Source organism: Pseudorca crassidens, chromosome 20 (assembly GCF_039906515.1).
Source record: "Pseudorca crassidens isolate mPseCra1 chromosome 20, mPseCra1.hap1, whole genome shotgun sequence".
In the NCBI taxonomy this organism is placed as follows: Eukaryota; Metazoa; Chordata; class Mammalia; order Artiodactyla; family Delphinidae; genus Pseudorca; species Pseudorca crassidens.
Window position 1 is genome coordinate 49716571 of NC_090315.1, and position 24966 is coordinate 49741536.

Sequence of the window (24966 nt, forward strand, 5' to 3'; positions counted from 1 at the left end):
TAACTCTGGAGTGGGGAAGCCCCTTCTATGTATTAAACTCTAGAAGCCACAAAAGATTCATCAATTCACCAAAAAAAAAAATGTTTTGCAACATATGAAACATTTCCATAATAAAAAGTAAAATTTAGAAAACCCTTCTGGGACTTCCCTGGTGGCAGAGTGGTTAAGAATTCACCTGCCAGGGGACACGGGTTCCATCCCTGGTCCGGGAAGATCCCACATGCCACAGAGCAACTAAGACCGTGTGCCACAACTACTGAGCCTATGCTCTAGAGCCCGCGAGCCACAACTACTGAGCTCACATGCCACAATTACTGAAGCCTACATGCCTAGAGCCCGTGCTCCACAACAAGAGAAGCCACCACAATGAGAAGCCCACGCACTGCAATGAAGAGTAGCCCCCGCTCACCACTAATAGAGAAAGCCTGCGCCCAGCAACAAAGACCCAACACAGCCAAAAAATACATATATAACAACCCCCCCCCCCCGCCAAAAAAAAACCCCTTCTATGTAGCAAAAAAAGCAAATCAAGACAAATGATAAACTGGAAAAAATTTTACAACTTAATAGTAAGGACTGGCTGGCTGATTCAGAGAATGCCTAGAAATTGGGGGAAAAGGCCAATAATTCAATACAAAAATGGACAAAAGATACTGCCAGGACATTCATTCATGCAACATTTATTAAGTGTTTACTATGTGCCAAGTATTTCTCTAACTGCTGGGGATACAGAAGTTAAACAAATATCCCTGCCTTTAGCAAACCTACATTTAAACGGGTAATGTGATGAATGAGATAAAGAAAATATATATTCTATGAGACAGTGGTAAGCACTCTTGAGAAAAATAAAACAGGGAAGGAGGCTAGGGAGGAGGGGGCCAGAGACTGCAACTTTAAATGGTCTCTTCAAGAAGGTGAGGTGGGACTTCCCTGGTGGCGCAGTGGTTAAGAATCCGCCTGCCAATGCAGGGGACATGGGTTCGAGCCCTGGTCCAGGAAGATCCCACATGCTGTGGAGCAACTAAGCCCGTGCACCACAACTACTAAGCCTGCACTCTAGAGCCTGTCACTCTAGAACCCGTGAGCCACAACTACTGAAGCCTGCACGCCTGGAGCCCGTGCTCTGCAACAAGAGAAGCCACCACAATGAGAAGCCCGCACACCACAATGAAGAGTAGCCCCTGCTCGCTGAAACCAGAGAAAGCCCGCGGGCAGCAACAAAGACCCAACACAACCAAAAATAATAAACTAAAAAAAAAAAAAAAAATGGGGAGGTGTGGGGACCTCCCTGGTGGTCCAGTGGTTAAGACTCCGTGCTTCCACTGCAGGGGACGTGGGTTCAATCCCTGGTTGGGGAACTAGGATCCCACAGGCCATGCAGCGTGGCCAAAAAGTTTTTTTTTTAATTAAAAAGGAAAAAAAGGTGAGGTGTGAATAAGACCTGAAGCATGTGTGGCTGTGAGCTTGGGAGGCTCTACAGGGGGGAGGGATATGCCAAAGAAAGGGGAAGGGCAAGTGGAAAGGCCCTGAGGTAGAAACATGTCCAGCAAGGAGAGGCAAGGAGACAGGGTGAGATGAGGAGCAGCAGTGTGGAGGAAGGTCGGCAGAGCTGTGTGCGCCCTGCAGATGGGCTTTTACTCGGAGTGAGATGGGTTTTGACAAGTAGCTTGATCTCTTGCATGGAACTGCACCCATCAGCCCAAAGTTTGACAACTCTGTGTGCTGGTACAAGCAATAAAGAAAAAGACACTCTTGTACACTGCAGAAGTTTTTATAACAGCAAAGGACTAGAAACCCTATAAATGTCTATTAGTACCAGACTGGTTAAATAAATTACGATTCAACTATATAATGGCATACTATATCGTTTTCATTAAAAAATAAAGAAAAAAGAAAAAGGAAGCTCTTTCTCTTTAGGTACTGGCAGGGAAAAATCTCTAAGTTGCTAAGTAAAAAAAATCTAGATGAAGAACAGCAGTAAGCCTCCATTTGTGTTTCTAAAAAAGAGGGTTATGTATACGTCTTTGAACTTGCTTCCATATGCACAAAAATCTCTGACATGATATAAACTAACAATTATATCACTGGTGGTGGCTGGTGGGAACTGGTCGGGTGGCACTGAATACTTTTTAGAGGTTTTTAGTTTTAGACCATGTAAATATTAATATTTACAAAAAAAGTACACAAAAAAAGTACATAACTTAGCTAAAAACGTTAAAATCTCTTTAACGCAGCCTACCTCAGTGACCAAGGCCCGGTCAGACATGGCGCTCTAACCCTGCCAGCACCCATCCTCTCGTGGTTCTCACCTCTATAGGAATGTAAAGCATGAATCCTGGCTCGCCCGTGTGAGTCATGCTCATCACCCGGATCCCATTTGCGTAGCCCACACTCATCTCCTGTGGAAACAAAGGGAGAAGGTCATCGTGGAAACTCGTTAGGGGAAGTGGGCCCCTCCATGTTTGTTAGAGGAATGAATGCCTGAGGCAACCCCTCTCATTAGCTCTGTACCCTGTGTTGGACCCTAATGGAGATACATGTGAATGAAAATTTCTTCCTCAAGACAGTCTGTTTCCAGGCATTGGGGTCATTAGGAACAGAGCACAGCCTTTCCAATGCTCTTCTCATGAACAGCCCCAGTTCAGGAGTGCCAGCCAAGCCAGTGGAGGGAAGTGGAGGCAAAGTCTTTGAAAAGCATGAAATACTTCTTTTTACAAAGTCGTGCTAAAGATTTGTTTTAGTCAGCGACGCCGGGAATGAAGACCAGGCAAATGTGTTCTCTGGCGGACCTGGCAGACAAGTCCTGGGTACCTGCCCCACAGAAGATGATGCCGGATGACCAAAGAACACCGTTCACCTGCTACCCTGGGGGAAGAGACTGGGCTTCTCACGTTCAAAACACGATTCCAGCAGCTCAGTTACCCAAAAGGGGCCCCTGACTCAACCACCGTTCCTGCAATGGGAAGTGGTAAGCCCCAGACGGCCCTAAAGCAGACTGCTTCCATGAGGAGCAGGCATTGCAGCACAGTACGCTGTAGGCACACGCATGTGGGTTACTTCTTCAAGGAGCAAAGAATGTACTGTGACAGGGTCTGCTGCCAGCTAACAGAGTTTCCTGTTGCTTTAACTGTGCCATGGAGAAAAAGGAGAGCTGTAAAATCACTTAAGAGGTGGATCCTGACTTCGGTTTGAACTTCAAAGAGCATCCCATCAGTAACGGTCCCGAAGCTGCTTGTTACAGGCTGCCAAAACATGTCTGTCTGGACCTCTCTAATCAACCACTTCCCAGAGAGTGTGTTCAGTTATCATTCCTTTTATTCGGTTACAATTTGTTTCACTCAGCTCTAGTTGCCAAGTATAAGAAAGAAAATTTATAAGAAAGAAAGAAAATTAAGTAAGTTGTTTAGGGATTCACCTAAACCATTTCTTACCTGAAGGTGCCACATACACAGAAGTTACTTTGTGTATGGAAAAGAGGAAGCACTGCATGGAGAGAAGGGACCTGACCTTGACTGGCATTTTTTGGCATCCGCATCATAATACTATAACTTAAAAATTTAATCCACCTCTACAGAAATCAATAAATATATAGAACTGATACTCAGAGAAATTAGGTCTTCAAAGATATCAATGTTTATTAAACAAGAAGAACATGAAGATTGAAAAATAAAGAAATGGATTTACTCAGTCATTCTGTTTGCTTAATAAAAGTCAGAACACACTTTGTGGGTATTAACACCATAGTAAGAACATGTAATTGCCATCTCTATAAAAGAAATATTCCTTGCTTATTTAAAAACTACAACTTTACTAGTACCCACCTTGCAAAACAGACTTGGGAAATGGTCTGGAGTCATAGGGGCATAGGACAACTCAGACAGCACATCCACAGCTCGAGGACCAATCAGATTGAGGGCTAAACGGAAAAGAACAAGAGATGTCTGGCCGCTCCAGGTGAATAGCTGAACCAATGGGAAAGGTCTGCTCTGACTTGCTCACCTATGGCCAGGTGTGGGTGGAAGACCATGAAAATGTCCATTTGCTTAGGCAATCCTAGGGGGGACCTTGATTCTGGCAAATACACTTCTCCTGACAGGGCTGCTTAATGCTGCTACTGACTCCTGGCATCTGACAGCCTGGCTAGTGTGTTGCCTCTTCCTGAACAAAGGAAGACAAAACTCCACAGCCTCCTTTGCAACTAGACTGGGATCATGAGGCCAGAGGATAGGAGCCCACTCCCAGGGCTGGCCAAACCACCCCCTGCACAATTCCTGTTCCCTGGGACTTCCCTGATAGTCCAGTGGCTAAGACTCCATGCTCCCAATGCAGGGGGCCCGGGTTCGATCCCTGGTCAGAGAACTAGATCCCAGATGCCGCAACCAAGAAGTCCACATGCCGCAACTAAAGATCCCATGTGCCGCAATGAAAATCCTGCATGCCTCAACTAAGACCCAGCACAGCCAAATAAATAAATAAATATTTTAAAACAAGACAAAACAAAAACAATTCCCATTCCCCTCCTCTTCCCAGTGTGGCTACATGATGGAAAAAGCCCCAAACCCAAATCAGTACCAGGAGAGCCCTGAGGAGAGCTGCCCACCCAGCCTGGATTCTGTCACATTTACGACAGCACCTAAGCTAATTACACATCAAATACCCTTAAATGGACTAGAAAATAGGCTTGCTTCAATAAGCTTCTATAGTTTTCTAATCTGGTAGCGAGAAAGTAATCATATTTGCTACCATGATGAACTGAGGATGAGGGCCTGGTGGAGGCGAGGGGCAGGGGTCCATTGCGGGTAGGGAGGGGTTAAAGCTGGAATCAGGTGGCAGAAGAGGAGGGGTTGCTCCCTGAGAAGACTGCTGAGGAAGAGATAATAAGGAAATTAAGTTATCTATCCTTAAAAAGTATTTACTCATTAAAGAAAAAATAAAAACTAAGGGGAAATTTTGAAGAAAATAATACTTAGGTAATAAATATAAAAATACTTTAATAATGAGTCACTCATTCATTCAACAAATATTTGCACTCTGATATGCTGGCTGTAGGGGACACAGCAGTAAACAAAACACAAAGAAACTGAAGCACTAACTCATTCACACTTCACTTATAAAAACATGGGGAAGCATTAGAGATCAATTTTCTATGACCAGGAGCCTCTTCCAAGATTCTAATTCTGACACTCATTTTTGAATATCAGATATAGAGAAGGCAAATGGAGAAGACAGATCTGGATCAACTTCGATCAGCTGGCTTTTCCTCGCTCAGCTGACTGCAGAGGGCCCCCTTACCAGTGTATTTCCAGGTGACATCCTCCAGAATCAGGTTGCTGTCTTCTGGCATGTATTTCTTAAGCCAGGCCCAACAGTGGACCTGTTGGTCGGTTGGAGAAATCATGAAGAAACTGAAAGTGAGACCCAAAAGTAATCAAAACCAGGCAGGAGAATGATCAGGAGGCAGTAAGTTCTCAGCTAGTTTCAAAGCAACGAACAGAACACTGGTGAATGATCTCTTAGCTTTTAGGGAAGGCCAACTGCACATACTTCTAGGATATACCACATAATGACAAAACAGAAGATTCTGGCTTTCTGCTAGTGCCAAGAAATTATACAGACCTACTAACATAAGATAAGGCATTTTTCCTAAATAGAGTAATTTTTCCACACCAAGTTTTACATAATCTGGTGGGTTTCTTTTTTTTTTTTCCTCCTGGTGCTTTTTGTGTGTGTGCTGGGCTGCTAATGAACTGGCCATGACTTTGAAATGTTTTATTGTCCTCAGTGTTATTACAGTTTCCTGGAGAGGTGAGCTGAGCGCTCGGCTCCGCCACAGCCGTTAGGCGGAGGGAGCAGAGTGGCAGCCGGCTCACCTGCGCTTGCTCAGCCGTGCTATGCTGCAGTCATTTTCGTACCCTCCGCCCTCGTTGAGCATGCCGGTATGCACGATGTGGCCCACGGGCACGTCAAGGTCATTGGAGAAGAGGTATTGGAGAATTTCTAATGCCTGATCCCCGGTGGACTGTAGGGTTAGGGAACGAAGCAGACAGAACAAACATGAGAACCTCTGGCCGGTAATGCGGCCTGACAAGCAAAGTCACTTGCGGAGAAAATTCAATTAGCTGGTACTCGTGCAACAGTATTTGCAGATTTGCTCCACTGCAACGAGCTCCAGAGAAAGCTAGCTATTGATTCTAGTGTCAAATGAGCCTCTGCAAGCAGATAAAGAACCAGAAACAAAGCGCTAAAAATTCCAGAAAATGTTATAATACAGGTGAAACACTGAAATATATCAGAGTTCTCAGTCTGCTTTGAAGTGACAGATGAAAAACAAGAGGCATTCAATAAATACGCAAGTTTCCAAATCTGTTCTTTTGGTTCCCAAATACTTACTGTTATTTCAAACTTTGTGAAAGAGGACATGTCAATGACACAAACGGCCTCCTTACAGCACTTGACTTCGGACTCCACAATCTCAAACCAGTCTGGCTTGTAAAAAGTCTTGCTCTGCTCCAAGGCCAACAGGTCTACAGGACAGAGAAAACCAAAGGAAGACAGAAAAGGAGGGGACTTGTACTGGTGAGTCTCCTTGATAGATCAGTAGAGTATAGTAGGTTTTTATTATTTATTCTCCTAGGAAGACAAACTAGCTATGCACATTTAAAAACAAGGTTTACTATTCTTAAGACAAAAAAACCCCAAAAAACAAAAATGAGAACGTGCCTTCTTACCCTTGTCTGGTGGCACAAAGTACTTTGGCCTCTCAAATCCATGTTTCTCCATCCACCTGGCTCCTTGTGCATCCAGCCGGTCATACAGAGGAGATGTGCGTAACTGCCTTCCTGTCTGGAAGTCCCAGCGGGGAACCTTCAGATCGTACAGCAGAGCTAGGAGAGAGAAGAGCAGTCTATGAAAGCCCAAGGCACAGAGCTGAGCACCAATATCCATGGGCCTCTGGAGCTGCTCCTATTCAAAAAAGCATGCTTTCAGGCTGCTGTAGCCTAATTTGCCAAACAGTACCCCGTGTGACACGAATGTTCCAGAAGAAAGGATCACATTGCAAGAGCTGGTAACACCCCTCCACAGACTTATATAGCTGTGAGTCACATAACAACTCTAGATCTTTGTTTATAATTACTGTTCCAAATTAGTAGGTAGAAACAATGGCAGAAAAGTCAGAGTTCTAAACCTTGTTAAGCTCCCAGCAGAGATGAAGGTTATGTCTACACGGGACACAGGTGGTTACAAAGTGTGAAAAACTGGCACCTGATTCTTTCCAGTGCCTGTGTTGTTGGAGTCTCAGACCTGTTACACACTTTTCCTAATATTTAGCCATTTCTGAAGCAAAAGGGCACACACATACCTTGATTTGGTGGTTCTGAAATCTGACAGGTTGCAAAGTATTGTCCCAGTGACATTATTTACATAACAAAGGGAGGGTCAGAATTCATTTCTCCTAATGTCCAATCTGCAACAGTGAATAAGTAAAATACCCAGAAAGAGTGTGGTCTCTAGTCTCTTGCAGAGAGAAGACCGGACTTCACACCAGGCCAAACAAGAGGTACGTCAGCGTGGGGGGAGACTGGGAGATCACAGAGAAGGAAACAAAGCTGGCGTCCCTATACTGTGACAGTCTCCTCTGGGCTTTACGTTCTACTTTCCCTTTCCCCGTTTTCTATCATGCCTGCGACTTCCAACTCATGAGAATCAGAGGCGGCCACCAAAAGTACTGCATCATCAAGAAGCTCCAGCTCATTTACAGTTTGCACAGCTTCCAAAGTAACGATGGATGTAGAAACCTAGACTCTTAACAGTTCAACACTGTAACCAAAATAGTCACTAAATAACCTTAGCAGTTACACATACTGCTTCCAGGTCCTTTAACTCCCATGGATGTGAATTCTCTGCCCCAGACCAAAAGTGAGCACAAAGGTGTGACAGGTCATCCAAAGGCCTCATTGCTAATGGAACCTCCAGCTACTAAACCAGCAGTCTGTCCTTAAGAATGCTGGTCACAGCCAGTGCAGAATCTTAGTCCTGAGGATAACTATTCCCCAAACAGATATATTTGGTCAAGTCTGAAAACAGTTCCTCAGTATACAAAAATGAAATTACAATCTGATTTGGTTCAATTCCTGATTCAAAAGCTATCTCTAAAGGGCACACTGGAAAATAAAGCCAAGACAAAGTAGTAACAAGTTAAAAGCGTCCTTCAAAGTCAGAGAGAAGCAAAAACAAGGAGAAAGAGCAGGAATGTATGTTTGGTATTTACATGAGAAATGGTTTCCTATCTTGCTAGCATAGGATGGGTTAATGACGAGAGTCACTCAAAGGAGCCTGAAGCTTTGAGACTAACTTGGCAAATTCTCTGCCTTGGAAAGCAAACCATGATCTCAAAGACCAAGTGGGGAGTGAGAGCATTCATTCTGACACAGCAAAGTGGAAAGGAGGCAATGCTGGGAATGTTCAAGAAGCTGCTGCCAGGAGTCTGACAGGAATCACCACCTGTACGTCCTAGTCCACTTTCCTGGTCCCCGAGGTAACTAAGATACAATACACTAAAGAAAATGTTCCATAAATGTCATGTGGGCATAATGCCCCCAACACAGGCCTGAAACAGCCAAACTCAGACGCCCAACTTGAAGCAATTACTAAAGAACCAAGGAAGAATCTGCCCCTCTGGATGACAGAACCAGTCAGATGCCTGCAACGATGGGCAACGGGGATAAAGCTTCACTTACGCATGACTTCCATGACACGGTGGCGCAGGAAGGTTCGGCTGCTCTGGAGGGCTCCAAAACGCTTCAGGTCCAGTTCCCAGACACTTTCTGAGGGATAGCCATGCACCATCCACTCAGCGAGGTACCTGTGTAGATGGGGGAAGTTGCTGGGCCTCTCAGCACCGTGATACTCTCAGCGCTGTACTAGGAATCAAGCACCAACAGAATTGAAAGACTCTATCTTGTCAAGAGTGGTTGAGCAATTCTGGGCAATTTCCTTAACTTCTGGAAGAAAGAAATTATATCCATCTACTGCTCTCACAAGACCACTATGAGGATATGAGCTCTAATGATAAGATTCCCTAGAAAGTATAGAGATAAGCCACATTCCATACAAATGTACTCCATACATCCAATGGGTTTTTTGTTTGTTTGTTTCTTCCTGTAAAAAGTCACCTCAGGAGGTTATACAGTTATCTGGCCATATCGCCTTTGCTCCAAACATTTTTGGTAACTTCTACTCCATAACTGTCTTCAGAGCCATTCTACAATTCACTCAAGAACACTGGTCAATTAAAAAATGTTTTTAAATTGTGGTAAAAAACACACAACGTAAAATTTACCATCTTAACCATTTACAAGTGTATACTTCAGTGGTATTAAGCACTTTCACATTATCTGTAACTATCACCACCATCCACCTCCAGAATTCTTTTCATCAAACAAACTCTATATCCACTAAGCAGCCCCTCCCTACTCCCTCCTTACCCTAGCCCCTGGCAAGCACCATTCTACATCTGTCTCTATGAATTAGACTACTGTAAGTATTCATATGGGTGGAATTATACAGTATTTGTCCTTTCAACACCGGCTTAATTTTTAATTTATTTATTTTTGGCTGTGTTGGGTCTTCCTTGCTGCGTGCAGGCTTTTCTCTAGTTGCAGTGAGTGGGGGCTCCTCTTTGTTGTGGTGCACATGCTTCTCATTGCAGTGGCTTCTTGTTGTGGAGCACAGGCTCTAGGCATGCAGGCTTCAGTAGTTGTGGCACGTGGGCTCAGTAGTTGTGGCACGTGGGCTCTAGAGTGCAGGCTCAGTAGTTGTGGCGCATGGGCTTAGTTGCTCCGCGGCATGTGGCATCTTCCCGGACTAGACGCGCAGGCTCGGCGGCCATGCCTCACGGGCCTAGCCGCTCCGTGGCATGTGGGATATTCCCAGACAGGGGCACGAACCCGTGTCCCCTGCATCTGCAGGCGGACTCTCAACCACTGTGCCACCAGGGAAGCCCCCTCGCTTAATTTTTATAAGTACCAAATTTGAAAATAAAAACCTGTGTGATCAGCATGATCTTCTACTTCACTCACCACACTTGGCTATTTCCAAACTCAAATACATATTCAAAGGACCAACATTTGTTATGACTGAAGTAGTACAGAAGAACATCCCACTGGCTCCAAGGCTAACTCCAAAAGAGGAGTTCCAAAAACATTCTGTACAATGACGTGTCTGGAACACGGGGAGTGCCTCCCATGGCAAGTACTTTCAAGGGGACGACTCTCTCATGACATGTGTCTTCCTCTTCTTATGAACATACTGGATTAGGTATGTCACAAACCCTATGAACCAGAAGTAATTCCAGAAAGGAAGAAGCCTCGCAAGCCGAACCTGAGTGCGAAAGACTTACCTTCCAGCTCCTCCACCAAACGAAAGGCCAGCAGAGTTCATTCCCGCCAGGACGAAGTAGCCCCGCACTGAAGGGGACTCGCCCATGATGCACCTCATGTCCGGGGTGAAGGTCTCGGGGCAATTCACCAACTTCATGATCTCCACAGTCTCCAGTTCTGGCATCCTACGCAGCAGGGAACTCAACAGGGGCTCTGAGCAACAAAAACAGACCCAAACACAGTCGTCAGCTTTAGGGGATTCAAAACTCCCTACTCCTTACACTCTTCTATTCCCTCTCCTTTCGGAAAACGTCTTGTGGAGGTTTTCTAAGATGAGCCAACTGGGCCATCTATCAGAAGCAGAAGCCTTGGGGAAGTATGGGGCATTCCTACAGAGTTCTTGGCATAAAGACGGAGAAATAAAGATACTCTTTAGAGGGAAAGGAGCTATGGAAGAGTAAATACTACATCTGGCTATAGAATCTCAAAGGGATCAGGACTCACGGAAAAGCTCTTAAATGACCCCCAAAGAGATGTGCAATAAAAGGCAATGTTTTCCTAAGTTGGAACAGCTGCAAAAGACAGATCCTCAACCTGTTTTAAGGTAAGTCCATCGTCAGGGAATGATCCAGGGGGACAGTGGTAAAGATGAAGCCAGACTGAAGCTGGCTGGTAGGTACATGGGATTTCTTTATATTATTCTCTTCATTTTTAAAAGTTTGAAATTTCCTAAATTTAAAGAAAAGAAATTTTAAGTCCAAGTGGAAGGAAGGACACTCTTCACTACAGACCCTTTCATATCTTTTGAATTTGGAACCATGTGACTGTATTACCTATTCGATAAATTAAAATTATTTAAAAATTGAGTAAAAGAACATATTAATGAAACTGTTTTGCTTCTTAAAATTCTCTTCAATTTTAAATGAAGTCCTATCAAAAGAAGGTTTCCTCCCAGCCTAAAATTTCAGCAATGATTTTAGGCGAATAAGTGATAAGCCAAAAGTCCCTTAAACCAAGATTTTAATTTTAGGTCCCTGAATCTGCTCACCAGTAACTGTATCCTTAGATCAGACAAATTCTGTGGACTACCCTCTGTAACCACCAAAAGGGGTTGTTACAAAGATCAAATAAGGAACTACGGGTATATCTCGGTTCAGTTCTAGACCACCGCAATAAAGTGAATATCGCAATATAGTGAGTCACGTGAACTTTTTGGTTTCTCAGTACATATAAAAATTTTGTTCACACTATACTATAGTGTACTGTATGTACAATAGCATTATGTCTAAAAAACAATGTACATAACCAAAAACAATGTAAATTAAAAACTACTTGGCTAGATATGCAAGCAACCTAAGTGTTCATCGACAGATGGCTAAAGAAGATGTGTGTGTGTGTGTGTGTATATATATACACACACAATGGAATACTACTCAGCTCTTAAAAAAACTTTTACCATTTGCAATAACATGGATGGACTTGAAGGGTATTATGCTTAGTGAAATGAGTCAGAGAAAGACAAACACTGTATGTTATTACTTATATGTGGACTCTAAAAAAGAAAAACTAGTGAATGTAAACAAAAAAGAAACAGACTCACAGATAGAGAACAAACTAGTGGTTATTGCTGGGGAGAAGGAAAAGGGGAGGGACAAGATAGGGGCAGGGAGTCAAGAAGTACAAACTACTATGTATAAAAAAAATAAGCTACAAGGATGTACTGTACAACACAGAACGTAGTCAATATTTTATAATAACTATTAGTGGAACATAACCTTTAAAAATTGTGAATCGCTATATTGTTTGTACGCATGAAACTTGTATACTGTACATCAATTGGACCTCAAAAAAAGATCATTTAAAAAAATTTTCTACTTAGACTTCAGTGTATTATTAAAAACTTCTAAAAAAAGTCAAAAACAAACCAAAAAAAACCTTTACTGCTAAAATATGCTAATCATCATCAGCCTTCAGCAAATCATATCTTTTGCAACAGTAACAACAAAAAGCACTGATCACAGATCCCCATAACAACCATAACAATTAAAAAGCTTGAAATATTGTTAGAATTACCAAAATGTGCCAGAGACACAAAGTGAGAAAATGCTGTTGGAAAATAGTCCCAACAGACTTGTTCAACACAAACTTCAATCTATAAAAAACTCAGTATCATACAGCAGAATTTGACATGACACTAAATCAACTATACTTCAAAAAAAAAAAATTGAAAAACGAAACCAAGAAAAAACTCAGCATGTGCGAAGCACGATAAAATGAGGTATGCCTGTGTTCCTGAAAAGGCTTTAAAGTGTAACATCTTAGACAATATAAGGCAATCTTGTTAGAATCTAGTTCACACACCAAAGTGATCCCAGTCTTCCTGCAGATTCTGAATCTCCAGCTGGTTCTTGCCCTCAGTGAAAATTGGCTTTGGGTTCTTCTCAAAGCCCCCAGACAGGATGCCACCCTGCCAGTTCCGAATATAAATTCTTCCATCGGCATCCACAATAGCTGAGGAAGAGAAATGACAAGGGGGTGGGGGGTAGAGGAGAAGACAGGGTTGAGCAACAAGCCAGCTGTCTAAATGGACAGAAAAAGCAGCAAAACAAAAACACCCAAAATTGGACTTATTAACCAAACAGCATTCAGTGAACACAGGCGTTCATTAGCTTTAAAATACTGTTCCTGGTCATGGGGGAGGATCCTCCCTCTCAGATTTACAGTGGAGACTGTTTCTCAGATTATCCCTAACCAGATCACTTACCTAGAAGCTTTGACTAGTTCTCAGAATCAAACTGCTTAACTGCCACTGTGCCACGTGAAAGCCAGAGAGAAGGGGGGACTGTGGAGCCCACTCCAGGGATGAAGGCCTCCAAGTGGTATCAACCCCTCCCTACAGCGCTGGGAGTCTCTGAACAGCCCGAGTTTATAGCTCACCTGTGACATCTCCACAACGTGTAGCATTAAGTCAAGAACTCTAGGTTACATTCCAAACACTCTCAGTTTAGACCTGTTTGAGACTACCCGTTAGCTTGCAAACAAACAAAACTGCTTAAGTGCAATGCCCACTTTGGCCATCCTTTCATAAAGAGTTATTAAAGTCAAGTTACAATGGGGTCCACCTCCCTGTACCATGCTCCAGAAAAGAAACAAAAAGAAAAGACTCTTCCGGGCGCAGTCTGTCCTTAGCAGAAAGCCTTCCTTTGCAGAGGACAGAACAGGGGCAAGGAAACAAGATTAAAAACAAAGTGCAAGTCCTCACTTGGTGTGTTGCTCTGCAGAGGGGTCTCCCAGGGGCGAGTCAGAAGGTAGAAGTGTTCGCAGGCATGTAACGGGATACTAACCGGCTCCTCGTTGGACAGACCCAGCTCGTATGCCCACTACAAACGGACAGATTGATTTGTGGGTGGAAGAGGAACAGAAAGACAAATGAGCAAGTGCAGCCTCTTGAAAAGAGTTTAATTTCAAGTGGCTTCTGTGCGCTCTTGCCTCCACGTCAGCTGTGGGAAGCCAAGTTCCAGCCTGCTTTAGTTCAGTTATTGGACGGGGAGCAACACTACGCCCTTTAAACCACAAAGTCTGCTTTTCTAGCAGAGGAAGACAGATTTACCAGCTCGTGAAAGGAGCTCGTGGGGAGCAAGGGAGGCCCTTCTAACAAAACGCCTGGCCTCAACCACAAACCCCAAATACCAATCATAAAGAACTGCACATGGCAGCAAGTACTCCTAGGTCCCCTTAAGACTGTGGAGTGGGAGGCAAGGGACCAATCTGCCTTCAAAGCAGCAGCAGTTTAGTGTCCTGGAAACTGAATCCACACTCCTGACACAATAAAACAGCCTAATACTCATCTGCTGGGTGGTAGGATGAAACGAAACACCACAGACAGACCCGACGCCAAGGACTGATTGCTGTCAATGCCCAACTCTTCTGGCCTTCCTGACCAGGACAGCGCCAATTAGCCAGGCGGGAGGAAGGAAAAGGTCACCCAGGCTTCTATTTGAGGAATAAGAACAGGCTTCCGATTTGGAGTGAGAGATTCTGAGTTTTCCTGTCCAAACAAGAAACTGTGTGGTCCCTGACATCTGCTTAGTCCACCACAATATTAACTGTACATCTGTACCGCCCCGCCACCCCAAAAAAATCCTGGAGACAAAAGTTAAATAAGAAAAGCAGTGACCCAGTACTGTCGCTAACCTACCTGACCCGCACAGTTGACAAAATAGTGGCACTGGATCTGTCCTTTATCAGTCTCCACACCAGTGACTTGACCTTTCCTCACCATAACATGAAGAATACTTGTCCGGTCATAGATCTGAACACCTGTTCCAATGTAAACAAAGAGTTGGGGCATCATCATCTGATGTTTCAGAATTAGGCATGTGCAGCAGACTCACAACAAACACGGAAGAGGCCAGGTCGATGCTGGCCTTTAATTTTAAAAACCAAAAAACTCCTGGAACCGCATCCTGAGACTGTGTAAATGGACCTTTCCCAAGACTGAAAATACCAGGCCAACTGAAAAAACTGACTTTAGTATGTAATCAAATTCCAGGAATCATGGGAATTCCCTGGCGGTCCAGTGTTTAGGGCTCTGCGCTTCCACTGCAGGGGGCACAGGTTCGATCCCTGGTCAGGGACATAAGGTCCCACATGCCACGCAGCATGGCCAAAAAAATTCCAGGGATCATAAAAGGGGTAGGAGAGAAAAAGTGCCATTGGGCATCCTTAAATCCTAATCTACGTACATCATGAATCAGTTCATCCAAAGTATATAACACCATAGACGCTGATTAGTCTTCCCCCCATTCATTCCAAGATCAGGATATGATCCAAGCTGTGGATTAAATCCCCAAGGTGTGTTTCAACCTTAGAGCTTCTCAAGTCCTGTGGGGGAGAAAATGCCCTTACATCTGAAGTGCTTTAAGCAGGACTAAAAGCAGTTCCTTGGACCTTAATAAGAAAAATGTGGCCCTGAAGAAAAATATTAACAGATACTATATTAAGACAAAAATTCTAGGAGCCAGGAGCCAGTGTCCCAATATGGAAGTTGGTTGGTATTCCTGCCCTACTGAGAGATGCTTTCTTAGACGACCTCTTCCTTCCTAACCCCAAAACGTGCTTACCATTTTGGGAGGCAGCACTTGCCAGGGCAAGAGCCACATCAGCAGAGGACACCACTGCATCCTCGGGGACATGCATGGCCCCCACCAGGTCGTGCACATTGAGGAGAGGGTGAAGTTCGGCCACTTTCTTGGGGGAGATGATCTCGGAGGGGATGCCTATAACACTGCCACAGAACACAGGGGGACAATGACATTCACTGCCCTCCGGCAGAGGTCAGGTGACAGTAAAGTCAGGACAGGCTTCTAGCCTCATACGTACTTCAGCCTTGAATTGATGCGCTTCAGGGAGATCAGCCGGTCCTGAGTTTGGGCCAGAAAGATCGAGCCTGTCCTTATGTAACCTGGAAGAAAAAACAGTCCAAACTGAGACAGAGCAGGCCAAATGCAGGGGAGCGGAGGAGCAAGCCCACTAGACTGTAAAGTGAAAGACCTGTGATGAGTCCTGGGCTGCCACCTCCCAATCATTCTCAGCTCACAGTTTTGTGAGGATCAAATGAGTCTAACGTACATAAAATCACTCTTACACTAGAAATGAAGGACACCAATGCTGAACAAATCTTTGGTTTTTTTTTGGGGGGGGGGCCGAGAAGTAACTGTGACCCATCAATTCTTCACTCCTTTATGCAATTATAATTAGACCCTTTCTCCTCCTATTGTTGGTGGGAGAGTAACCCTTGGTGAAGGCCACTCAGCACATCTTCCGCCTCAGTACAGTCAGCAGGCCTGTGACCTAAGCTCAGCCAATCTGATCCTCCTGGAATACTGAGTCTTGAGCAAGGAGGGGAATGGCTGGACGTCCCTCATCTCGGGAGCAGCAGCGTCCTGGCCACATGATTCCTGTTCCAGCTGAGGGACTGGCTGCTGTTGGGTCCCTACAACCTGGCCTCCACCCTGCCTCCAGCTGGCAGCCTCCTGTCAACTCTACAGGCCCCAGTGGCCTTCCAACAAACTCCTTTTGCCCAAGTTAGCCATGGTCAATTCCTGTTGTTTGCAATCAATGTACTGGATATGACCACTATTACACAATGACAATCCTCCCAGAATGCAATGAGTCTTAGCTTTTATGAAGAAACACTCGCATCAATCAAGTGTCTTTTTAAAAAGGAAATACAGTCACGATATTTAAATATTTTATTGTTCCTTCTGAAATCATCAGATAAATATGCCCTTCGCAGACATGACAAGATTGCCAAGTTCGGAAAACTGAAATTTCAGAGCCTGATTTTATAAGTGGTAAATTTATCCTCAATATATTTACTCCTTTGCTCAATCCTGGGGTACACAGAAAGCAGAACTGTCCATACCACTGTGAAAAATAAACTTGCTAATTATGGCTCAACGTTTGTTCACATTTCCTTTTGTCTTGACTGAAGGTGGAGTCTAAATACTGTGATCAGAAGTCCCTGGGTTTGTTCTTTTTTCCCCCTATAGTAAAGCTGTTATTCACATGAAATGCAACTAGATTATTTCGGATAGTGTTCCACTGAACGTTCCCCCCTTTTCCTGATGGTTTTATTCTATATTTGAATATGCAAAATGTTTACATTGTTCTAAAAGTCAAAACTATACAAAGTCAGGCCAGAAATACCATTACCCCCCAGGCCCCCACCCTGCACCCTGTTTCCCACCTACCCTGGGAGGTAACCAACCTCAGTACTTTCCGGTTTATCCTTCCTATGTTTCTTTCTTTGCAAAATTAAGTATACATTTGCATATTTTCTTATTTCTTCTTACACAAAAGTAGCACATTTTATATACTTTTTAACACCTTGTTTTTCTTCTCATTTAACAATTATCACAGAGATCACTCCATAGCAATTCACAGACATCTTCCTCCTTCTTTTTACATCTACCTAATAATCCTTTGTGGGGATGTTCCATTTTATTTTACCAATCTCATGCACGTATATTTTTGTACAAGATGTTCTTAAGTGGAAAAAACAAAGTACATAATATGCTTAATACAATCTCATTTGGGTTAAAAAAAGAAGTAGACCTGTATATACATACAAACTAACCACAGACTAGTAACCTTCTAGTGGGTATTCAGTGGGGAGGATCACTTTTTATTTTCAGATTTCTGTATTGTTCACATTTATTATAATGAGTATATAACTTATTATATATGTTTAAAACTTTTTAAAAGTTCCTTCTAACCCACAAAGTAATTTTTTAAAATTGATTTGGCACCGACTTAGTAAATTAATGGTTTAATCTATCTGCATCTAGGTTTTTCATCTGTAAAAGAATGATCTGAACTTCCCTGGTGGTGCAGTGGTTAAGAATCCGCCTGCCAATGCAGGGGACATGGGTTCAAGCCCTGGTCTGGGAAGATCCCACATGCCACGGAGCAACTAAGCCCGTGTGCCACAACTACCGAGCCTGTGCTCTAGAGCCTGCGAGCCACAACTACTGAGCCCCCATGCCACAACTACTGAAGCCCGCGCACCTAGAGCCCGTGCTCTGCAACAAGAGAAGCCACCATAATGAGAAGCCCGTGCACTGCGACGAAGAGTAGCCCGTGCTTGCTGCAATAGAGAAAGCCCACGCGCAGCAACGAAGACCCAATGAAGCCAAAAATAAATAAGTAAAATAAATTTAAAAAAAAAGAATGATCCTTCCTTATTATAAGATCAAATAATATGTGGAATACTTTCAAAGATTATTAAAACTTTTAGATTATCATGTTCAATCACTTGACAAAAATTACATCATGTGCAAAAGAAGCACTGCAGAAACTAGTAACTGCATAATGAGGACCCTTGGAGTGACCCAGTAATTCAGAGTAGAAAGCAGTTAACATACACCTCACATGAATGAACTATTTTCAGAGGATTGGCTTATTATATGTTATCATCAAATCTATGTTGTACACATGTCACCTATTTAATATCTCAAAGCAGTCCACTGAATGACAGCAGTCATTGGAATGCACACCTGTATATTCTGCTGGACAACAGAATTCTCCAGCAGGGAAGTCCCTACATCATCTTTCACTGCATCACTGGTGAACTACAATGGGGGTGACAGATTGAGAGGGATGCCCTTACTCTCTGTTGCCTGACTTCCTCACTGCCCCACAGACATCAAAGAGAGATCAGGCCCAATAAAGGATTCCAGCCAGTGACCTCAAACAAAAGCTAGACTAACTTACCTTACAGAAGCCTGCAGCCCTGATTCCTCTGGAATCTAACCAGCTGAGCCATGCAAGGCTCAACAAAGCACGAGTAACTGAACCAAAGGACCAGGACTCAGCAGTTCCCATTTCTGGGCTCATTATGTGGACCCTCTTCTGACTCAAATACTGGTTAGTATCTGATTCAAGTACCTTGTTGTCATTAAATTAAATCCAACCAAAAAGGACTGAAATACAGTTAGGTCCATGTCTGTCATATTCAAGTTATTAGAAAATCAGTCTTAAGTTACAATTTACAAGTAAGGTTTACACTTCGGTTGGCAAAAAAAAAAGCTACCATTTTTTGTCCGTATTAATCTTGAAGTATCTGTGATCTGAATTATGCAAGGTCTGCCTCATATAGGCATTGTCCTGAATTTCATCACTGGGCCTCACTACCCTCTCATGATTATACTGTGGTCACCAAACTGTTTAATCAGCCACGAGACTGGGTTTGACTCTGGGCTTCTAGCTAATCCATCACCTTATAACAAAGCGCTGCACCTTCTTTCTACCTTGTTACCACATGGGACCATAGCGTGGCTTTGTCTCCCTCTTCTTGGGACAGTTCCTACTTACTCCAGTATTATTTAACTTACAATTCTGTGTCCTTACCCCCATGATTACACAGGTAAGGAGAAATACATGTTTATGCTTTCTAGGTAGAAATATCCTTAATATCAATTTTTGAAGTGCAGTGGGTCAAACTATTTAACTACCAAGCACCTAAAGTTGAGTTGTTTCTCCTCCTCTTCATTCAGGAGCCAAGTGTTGCCACTTACTAGACTTCAATGAGTGAAATATATAGGAAACGGCCCAGGAAAACTTCCACTCTATAAGAATTATAGAATCTGAAAAGGAGCTAGGATGCTGACTGAAGGCCCTCGATTTACAGATAAGGAAAGTGAAGATAGCTCAACAAGCTAAGTGACTTGCCCAAGGTCATACCCTGACAAGTGGCAAAACCTGTATTAAAACTCAAGTCTGAATTACCAGATCACAAGCTGACTTGGTATAGGACCAAATACAGTACTGAGTAAAAGAGTCTAGATTACCTGCTTACCTGTATGGATCCCTGTTTCTTGCTCTAACTGATGGTAGAGTTTGTTTGAGTAGTCTGCCATCTTTTGCTCAATGGTCAAGTGCCTGGCGGTGCTTAGGATGCCAGCACAGAACCTCGTAGAGCCAGCAGCTAGCCTGCAGGATAGATGCAAATGCTATTAGGTAGACGCATATATCGGTGAATACAAGAAGTTCAAGGTTCCTCATTATACCACTGTTGTAACATCCAAAGATGGAAACAACCGCAATGTCCATCAACATGAGAATGATTTAACATTTTGGAGTTCACCTATACAACAGAATACTTTACGGCCATAAAAAATAAATGAACACTTTTATGCACCAATCCTAATGGAACAACCCTAATGAAAAAAGCCAGGTGAGGAACACTGTTTAAGGTATGCTACTACTCGTATGAAAAAGGGAAAAAAAATAAATGAATATGCATATACCCACATACATACCTACCAATATATATCTGATTATACATGGAGAAGAGTATCTGAAATGGTACCTAAGGAACTTAACTGGCTTCCAGTGAGGGAAACTTGTAGCTAGAGGTTAGCGAGCAGAAGGAGACTTTCCCCTGTACACTCTTTTACACATTTTCAAGTTTGAACTATGTAAATGTATCACCTATTCAGAAATAACCACACTTTAAATTTTTAAAATGTTGTCCAATTTGCGGTAGGCAACAGAACATAAACAGCATGGAACAGAAAAAGGACACTAGGTGAAAAGTGAATAAATTCGAATAAAGCAGCAATGTTAGTTTAAAATAATGTATCACGGGCTTCCCTGGTGGCGCAGTGGTTGAGAGTCTGCCTGCCGATGCAGGCGACACGGATTCGAGCCCTGGTCTGGGAGGATCCCACATGCCGCGGAGCGACTAGGCCCGTGAGCCACAACTACTGAGCCTGCGCGTCTGGAGCTTGTGCTCCGCAACAAGAGAGGCCGCGACAGTGAGAGGCCCGCGCACCGCGATGAAGAGTGGCCCCCGCTCGCCGCAACCAGAGAAAGCCCACGCACAGAAAAGACCCAGCACAGACAAAAATAAATAAATAAATGAATTTAAAAAAAATAAATAAATAAATAAAATAAAATAAAATAATGTATCACAATTGCGTCATTAATTGAAACATTAATCCTAATATAAGATGTTAATAGTAGGTAAACCTGGATGCAAGGTATATGGTAACTCTGCACTATTGTTCCAATTGTTCTATAAATCTAAACTGTTCTAAAGTAAGTTAATCAACTGAAAAGGAACAGAAATAAGAAATAATGTAGCCAATTTCATTTTGGCTCAAAGAGGAAGCACCTGAGTCGCAGGATTTATTGCTGTATTATTACAACAAAGAGAGCAAGATGATAAGATGTGCTTTGAACCGGAAATAAACACATCTTTTAGCTACTTGTTATGTCCCAATCTGCCATCTCTCTGAGAACCAGAAAACAGGAGTATTAGGCATCGCAAAACAAAGTACCAAAGATTTCACTTTTCTGTAATTCTACTTATGCTACTTAGTGACACTTACATTAGCTATTGCTGAGTCAGTATTACTGAATGAGAGGGATGAGGGAAGCCCATATAATCAGTGCAGCACAGCCCCAAGCCATGTCCAGCTTGATCCCTACCTGCCCTGCTCCAAAAGGACGATATCCTTCCACCCCATCTTGGAGAGATGATAGGCCACAGATGTGCCCATGATTCCACCACCACAGATGACCACCTGTGCCTGGGCAGGCAGGGCCACAGAATGCGCTTTGGCAGCTGACGCACCGCTTCTGGCTGAGGACCACTTCTGCCATCCTCGGCTGCTTCTTGGTCTTCGGACCACCGATAGCAACTGGTAAAGCATCACGTCTGTCAGCAACTGGGAGACGTGCTCTCACTCAGCAAGAAGCGGATCCCAAGAATTCAAACTAGATAGAGAAAACCAAGAGCATAAGATTAACGAGAAAGTGTCAAAACACAGAACAATAATTGTACATTCAGCAAATGTCTGAGGACTTACTGAGTTCCAGACACATTGCTAGGTATAGATACAGCAATGAAGACAAATGAGGAGGTCCCTGCCTTTACACAACTTACATTTGAGACAGAGAGACAAGCTGCCAATATACAAATAAAACAAGTAACAAAGCTAGTACGATGGAGTCACTAGGGGCACACCAAAATATCATGGTCAGAAAGAAGGTGACATTTGAAAAGACCTGATGGATGAAAAAGAACCCGCTACGTGAAGAGTGTTCGGACAGAAGAACCAGCATGTGCAAAGGCCCTGAAGTGAGAGAGCTTGAGGAGTCCAAGCACAGAAAAGAGGCCAGTGTGTCCACAGCACGTGAGGGAGAGGAGGTGACCTGAGATCGAGCTGGAGGTGGCAGAGACCAATCGTACACAGCTCTTGGATGCCACCACGAGGAGTGGGATTTATTCTACATGCAAAGGAAAACACTAAAGCAGGGGAATGACATAATCTGGCCTGTTTTTCCAAGATCAGGCTGGCTCCATGGAAGGCTCCCAGAAGGACAGGGAAAGCAGGGGTGAGTCAGGAAGCTACGGCAGTTCTCCGGGGGGACACCATGGTGGCTCAGACGAGGATGGTGGCAGCAGAGTCAGAGAAATGACTGGATTGTTTGGGAAGTAGAAAACACAGAGCTTACTTGCCAACAAACTGGATGTTAAAACAGGAAAAACGGAGAAATAAGGATGATGGCTAAGTTTGTGGGGTAAGCAACTGGGGCCACGGACTATGTGAGACGGATCAGACATAGGGAGGGAGGCTGTGAGGGTGTGCATGCGTGTGAACAGTGAAAGGTCCCAGTCTTAGATGTCAACAGCCAGAGACCCAGCAGGCAGCACGTGAAAACAGGGAGCAGCAGCTGGGTTCCCAAGCCTGAAACCTGGGGGTGTGGTCCGGGAGTCATTAGCATATGTACAATATTTGAAGCCCTAGCATCTGGAGGAACAAGACCCCCAAGGCTCCCGGCATTTACACACAAGGAAGAGAAGGAAAGGACTACAAACAGGACTGAACGCTGTAGATGCACAGAGCGTCCTGAAAAAGAAAAGTGGCTGAAGAGATAGAGACGGAGTGGCCAGTGAGGAAGAAAGAAAACCAGGCAGAGGGCACAGAAGCCAACAGAGGAACGTGTGTGAAGAAGTGGTAACTACAGAGGGTGCTGAGGGGGGAGCAAGATGGCCACGTGTCCACCAGATGTGACAGCACAGAGCCCCAGGTGTCCTCAAAAAGAACATTCTCAGGGGAATGGCAGTAATAGAACAGAGACTAGAGCAAACTAAAGAGTAAGCGAGATGAGGGAGCGAGGCAACCGCTACCCCGTGCTCTGAGGGGAGCAGAGGAACTCGGAGCCGAGCAAGGCGGTCTGTGTTTAGGGCCGGGAGCTATTAAGCATGTTTCACTGCTCGGGGGATGAGCCAGTAAAAAGGAAAGAGACGGCAGAGAAAGGAGAGGCAAGAACAAAGGATGAGGCCCAGGAGAAGGAGAGAGAGAGACGGGATTCAAAGCTGCAGGGAAGGACAGCTGGCCTCATGCTTCCACGGCGATGGGGGGAGTTGAAGGTACCAGGTGTGCGCTCCTGAGAGCAGAGGACGATGAGTCCCGTCAGGCTGATCACTTACACACCAGTCACAGGCTGTAACCAAGACATTTCTACAAGACAATAAATATCCTACGTTAGACAAGGAAAAGCGTGGAGGCCAGGTCCACGGGGATGAGGATCGTGTACAGAGTAAGACCTAAGCTGAGCCTGGGAGGGGCGAAATCGGGACAGAGACGGGAAGCACACACCATCAAGCTGCAGAACAAGCCTGGCCCTAACTGCCTGTGAGACAGGCTGGGACCTGGGACCCTTTGTTGCAGTGCCTGCACCAAGACAAACATCTCCTGGAGCAACAAAACACAAAGAAACAGTAAGGGACTAAAAATAACTGCATGCAGGGCAATGGGGGCAAAGAGAACAAAGATACAAAGAGGCCAAAACCCACCTGCCATTTCTGAGGTGCCAGAAGCAAAAGCAGGCTCCTGGCATGACCCCCGCGCACAGCACCACCACGGGGGTGGGCAGACCACCCCAGCCACCCCCGGCCCCACCCACCGATCTGCCCCCACCCCGGGGGAGTGAGCAAGGGAACCTGCCGCTTGCTTTTGCTCCCTCGAGTCCCGATAAAGCCTTGCCTCAATTTCTACTGATTAGAGTCCAAGAACCCACTGGTGGATGACAGCGAAGGACGTGGCTCAGAGGCCGTAGCTTCTATGAACGCTGGGTAACAGCAGAAACTGAAGTACGGTGAAGCCAGACCATGGAAGCCTCTGATACTTGGTCCAGTACCACAGGCTGAATATGACAAAGGCAGGCTTTTAACAAAATTAATCTAACAGCAAAACAGGGGACTGTTCAAGTTTCAAGAAACTGAAGAAAGACCTGTTCGCAGACTATGCCGTCACAGACGTACAGGAAGACGAGGTCTGAAGACCAGAGTGGGGGTGACAAGCAGACATGAGGGTGGCTAGCAAGTCACCAACAGCACGTCCACCAGCAGCCTCAGGACCCAGCACGCTCCACCATCAGCCTGAATCACCTAAGGCCACGTATCAACACCCACCTGTCAGAGGACTCTCAGATCTGTGACGAGGGCAGGCACAGACTGCATCCCAAGAGAAATCCCAACCAACTAGGGACTAACTTTTCTGGCCACCTTGAGGTCCCACCACGCCTCATGTCCCTGTCAAACTCTGTCTCAAGATGGAAGCTTCTCCACAGAGCTAGTCTTGCTGTAAGCTCATCTCCACATGACCAATTTCTCTCCCCAGTTCCAAACCATCTGTTTTCCTCCCTAAAACCTCTATGGGCGCTCTAGAACACCCTTACCAAAGTGACGCACCCACCCCTTCACGAATGTTCTCTCCACCCTCTGTCTTAATGGAAATGCAGCTCTCCTGAGGGAACTGTCGCTGTCACACAGCCAGCCCTGTTCCACTGACACCATCAAGAGGCACTGTTGGCATCCTCCTTGCTTCTGAACCATTACCACTCAGTCACACTTGGGAAAGACCCTGTTCCTTTGTGCCTTAAGTTAGCAGGCACCCCTACTTGGCTCCGGGCTACTTCCTATTAAGCCACAGGCACAGCTCTCTCTACATCCAGGTTCTGAACCCATAACATGGCTCTTCTCCCAACCTTTAACACCACCTCCTCTCTT

General features: G+C 44.5%; 1 protein-coding gene and 1 long non-coding RNA gene across 6 annotated transcripts in view; one reads left to right on the plus strand and one right to left on the minus strand.

The window, feature by feature from the left end:
• LOC137215159 (uncharacterized) overlaps positions 1-18084 on the plus strand; it is a 98822-nt gene extending 80738 nt beyond the window's left edge. The window contains exon 18 of the long non-coding RNA XR_010939176.1: positions 17732-18084. This is a non-coding gene — a long non-coding RNA (uncharacterized lncRNA). The remainder of the gene's footprint in view (positions 1-17731) is intronic.
• The window catches only part of PDPR (pyruvate dehydrogenase phosphatase regulatory subunit), a 38886-nt gene that overhangs the window by 9152 nt on the left and 4768 nt on the right, over positions 1-24966 (minus strand). For 3 of the 5 annotated variants that reach the window (XR_010939173.1, XR_010939174.1, XM_067719940.1), the window contains exons 2-16: positions 21378-21665; positions 19741-19874; positions 15762-15843; positions 15503-15666; positions 14578-14699; positions 13642-13759; positions 12741-12890; positions 10400-10592; positions 8739-8863; positions 6729-6884; positions 6391-6524; positions 5871-6019; positions 5293-5405; positions 3822-3916; positions 2310-2399 (exon numbers count right to left, since the gene is read on the minus strand). Coding sequence is in view for 3 of the 5 variants with exons in the window: in XM_067719940.1 (XP_067576041.1) it covers positions 2310-2399; positions 3822-3916; positions 5293-5405; positions 5871-6019; positions 6391-6524; positions 6729-6884; positions 8739-8863; positions 10400-10592; positions 12741-12890; positions 13642-13759; positions 14578-14699; positions 15503-15666; positions 15762-15843; positions 19741-19874; positions 21378-21601 (2049 nt within the window). In the remaining 2 variants the exon portion in view is untranslated. The remainder of the gene's footprint in view (positions 1-2309; positions 2400-3821; positions 3917-5292; positions 5406-5870; positions 6020-6390; positions 6525-6728; positions 6885-8738; positions 8864-10399; positions 10593-12740; positions 12891-13641; positions 13760-14577; positions 14700-15502; positions 15667-15761; positions 15844-19740; positions 19875-21377; positions 21666-24966) is intronic. The other 2 variants (XM_067719941.1, XM_067719942.1) reach the window with 2 other exon arrangements.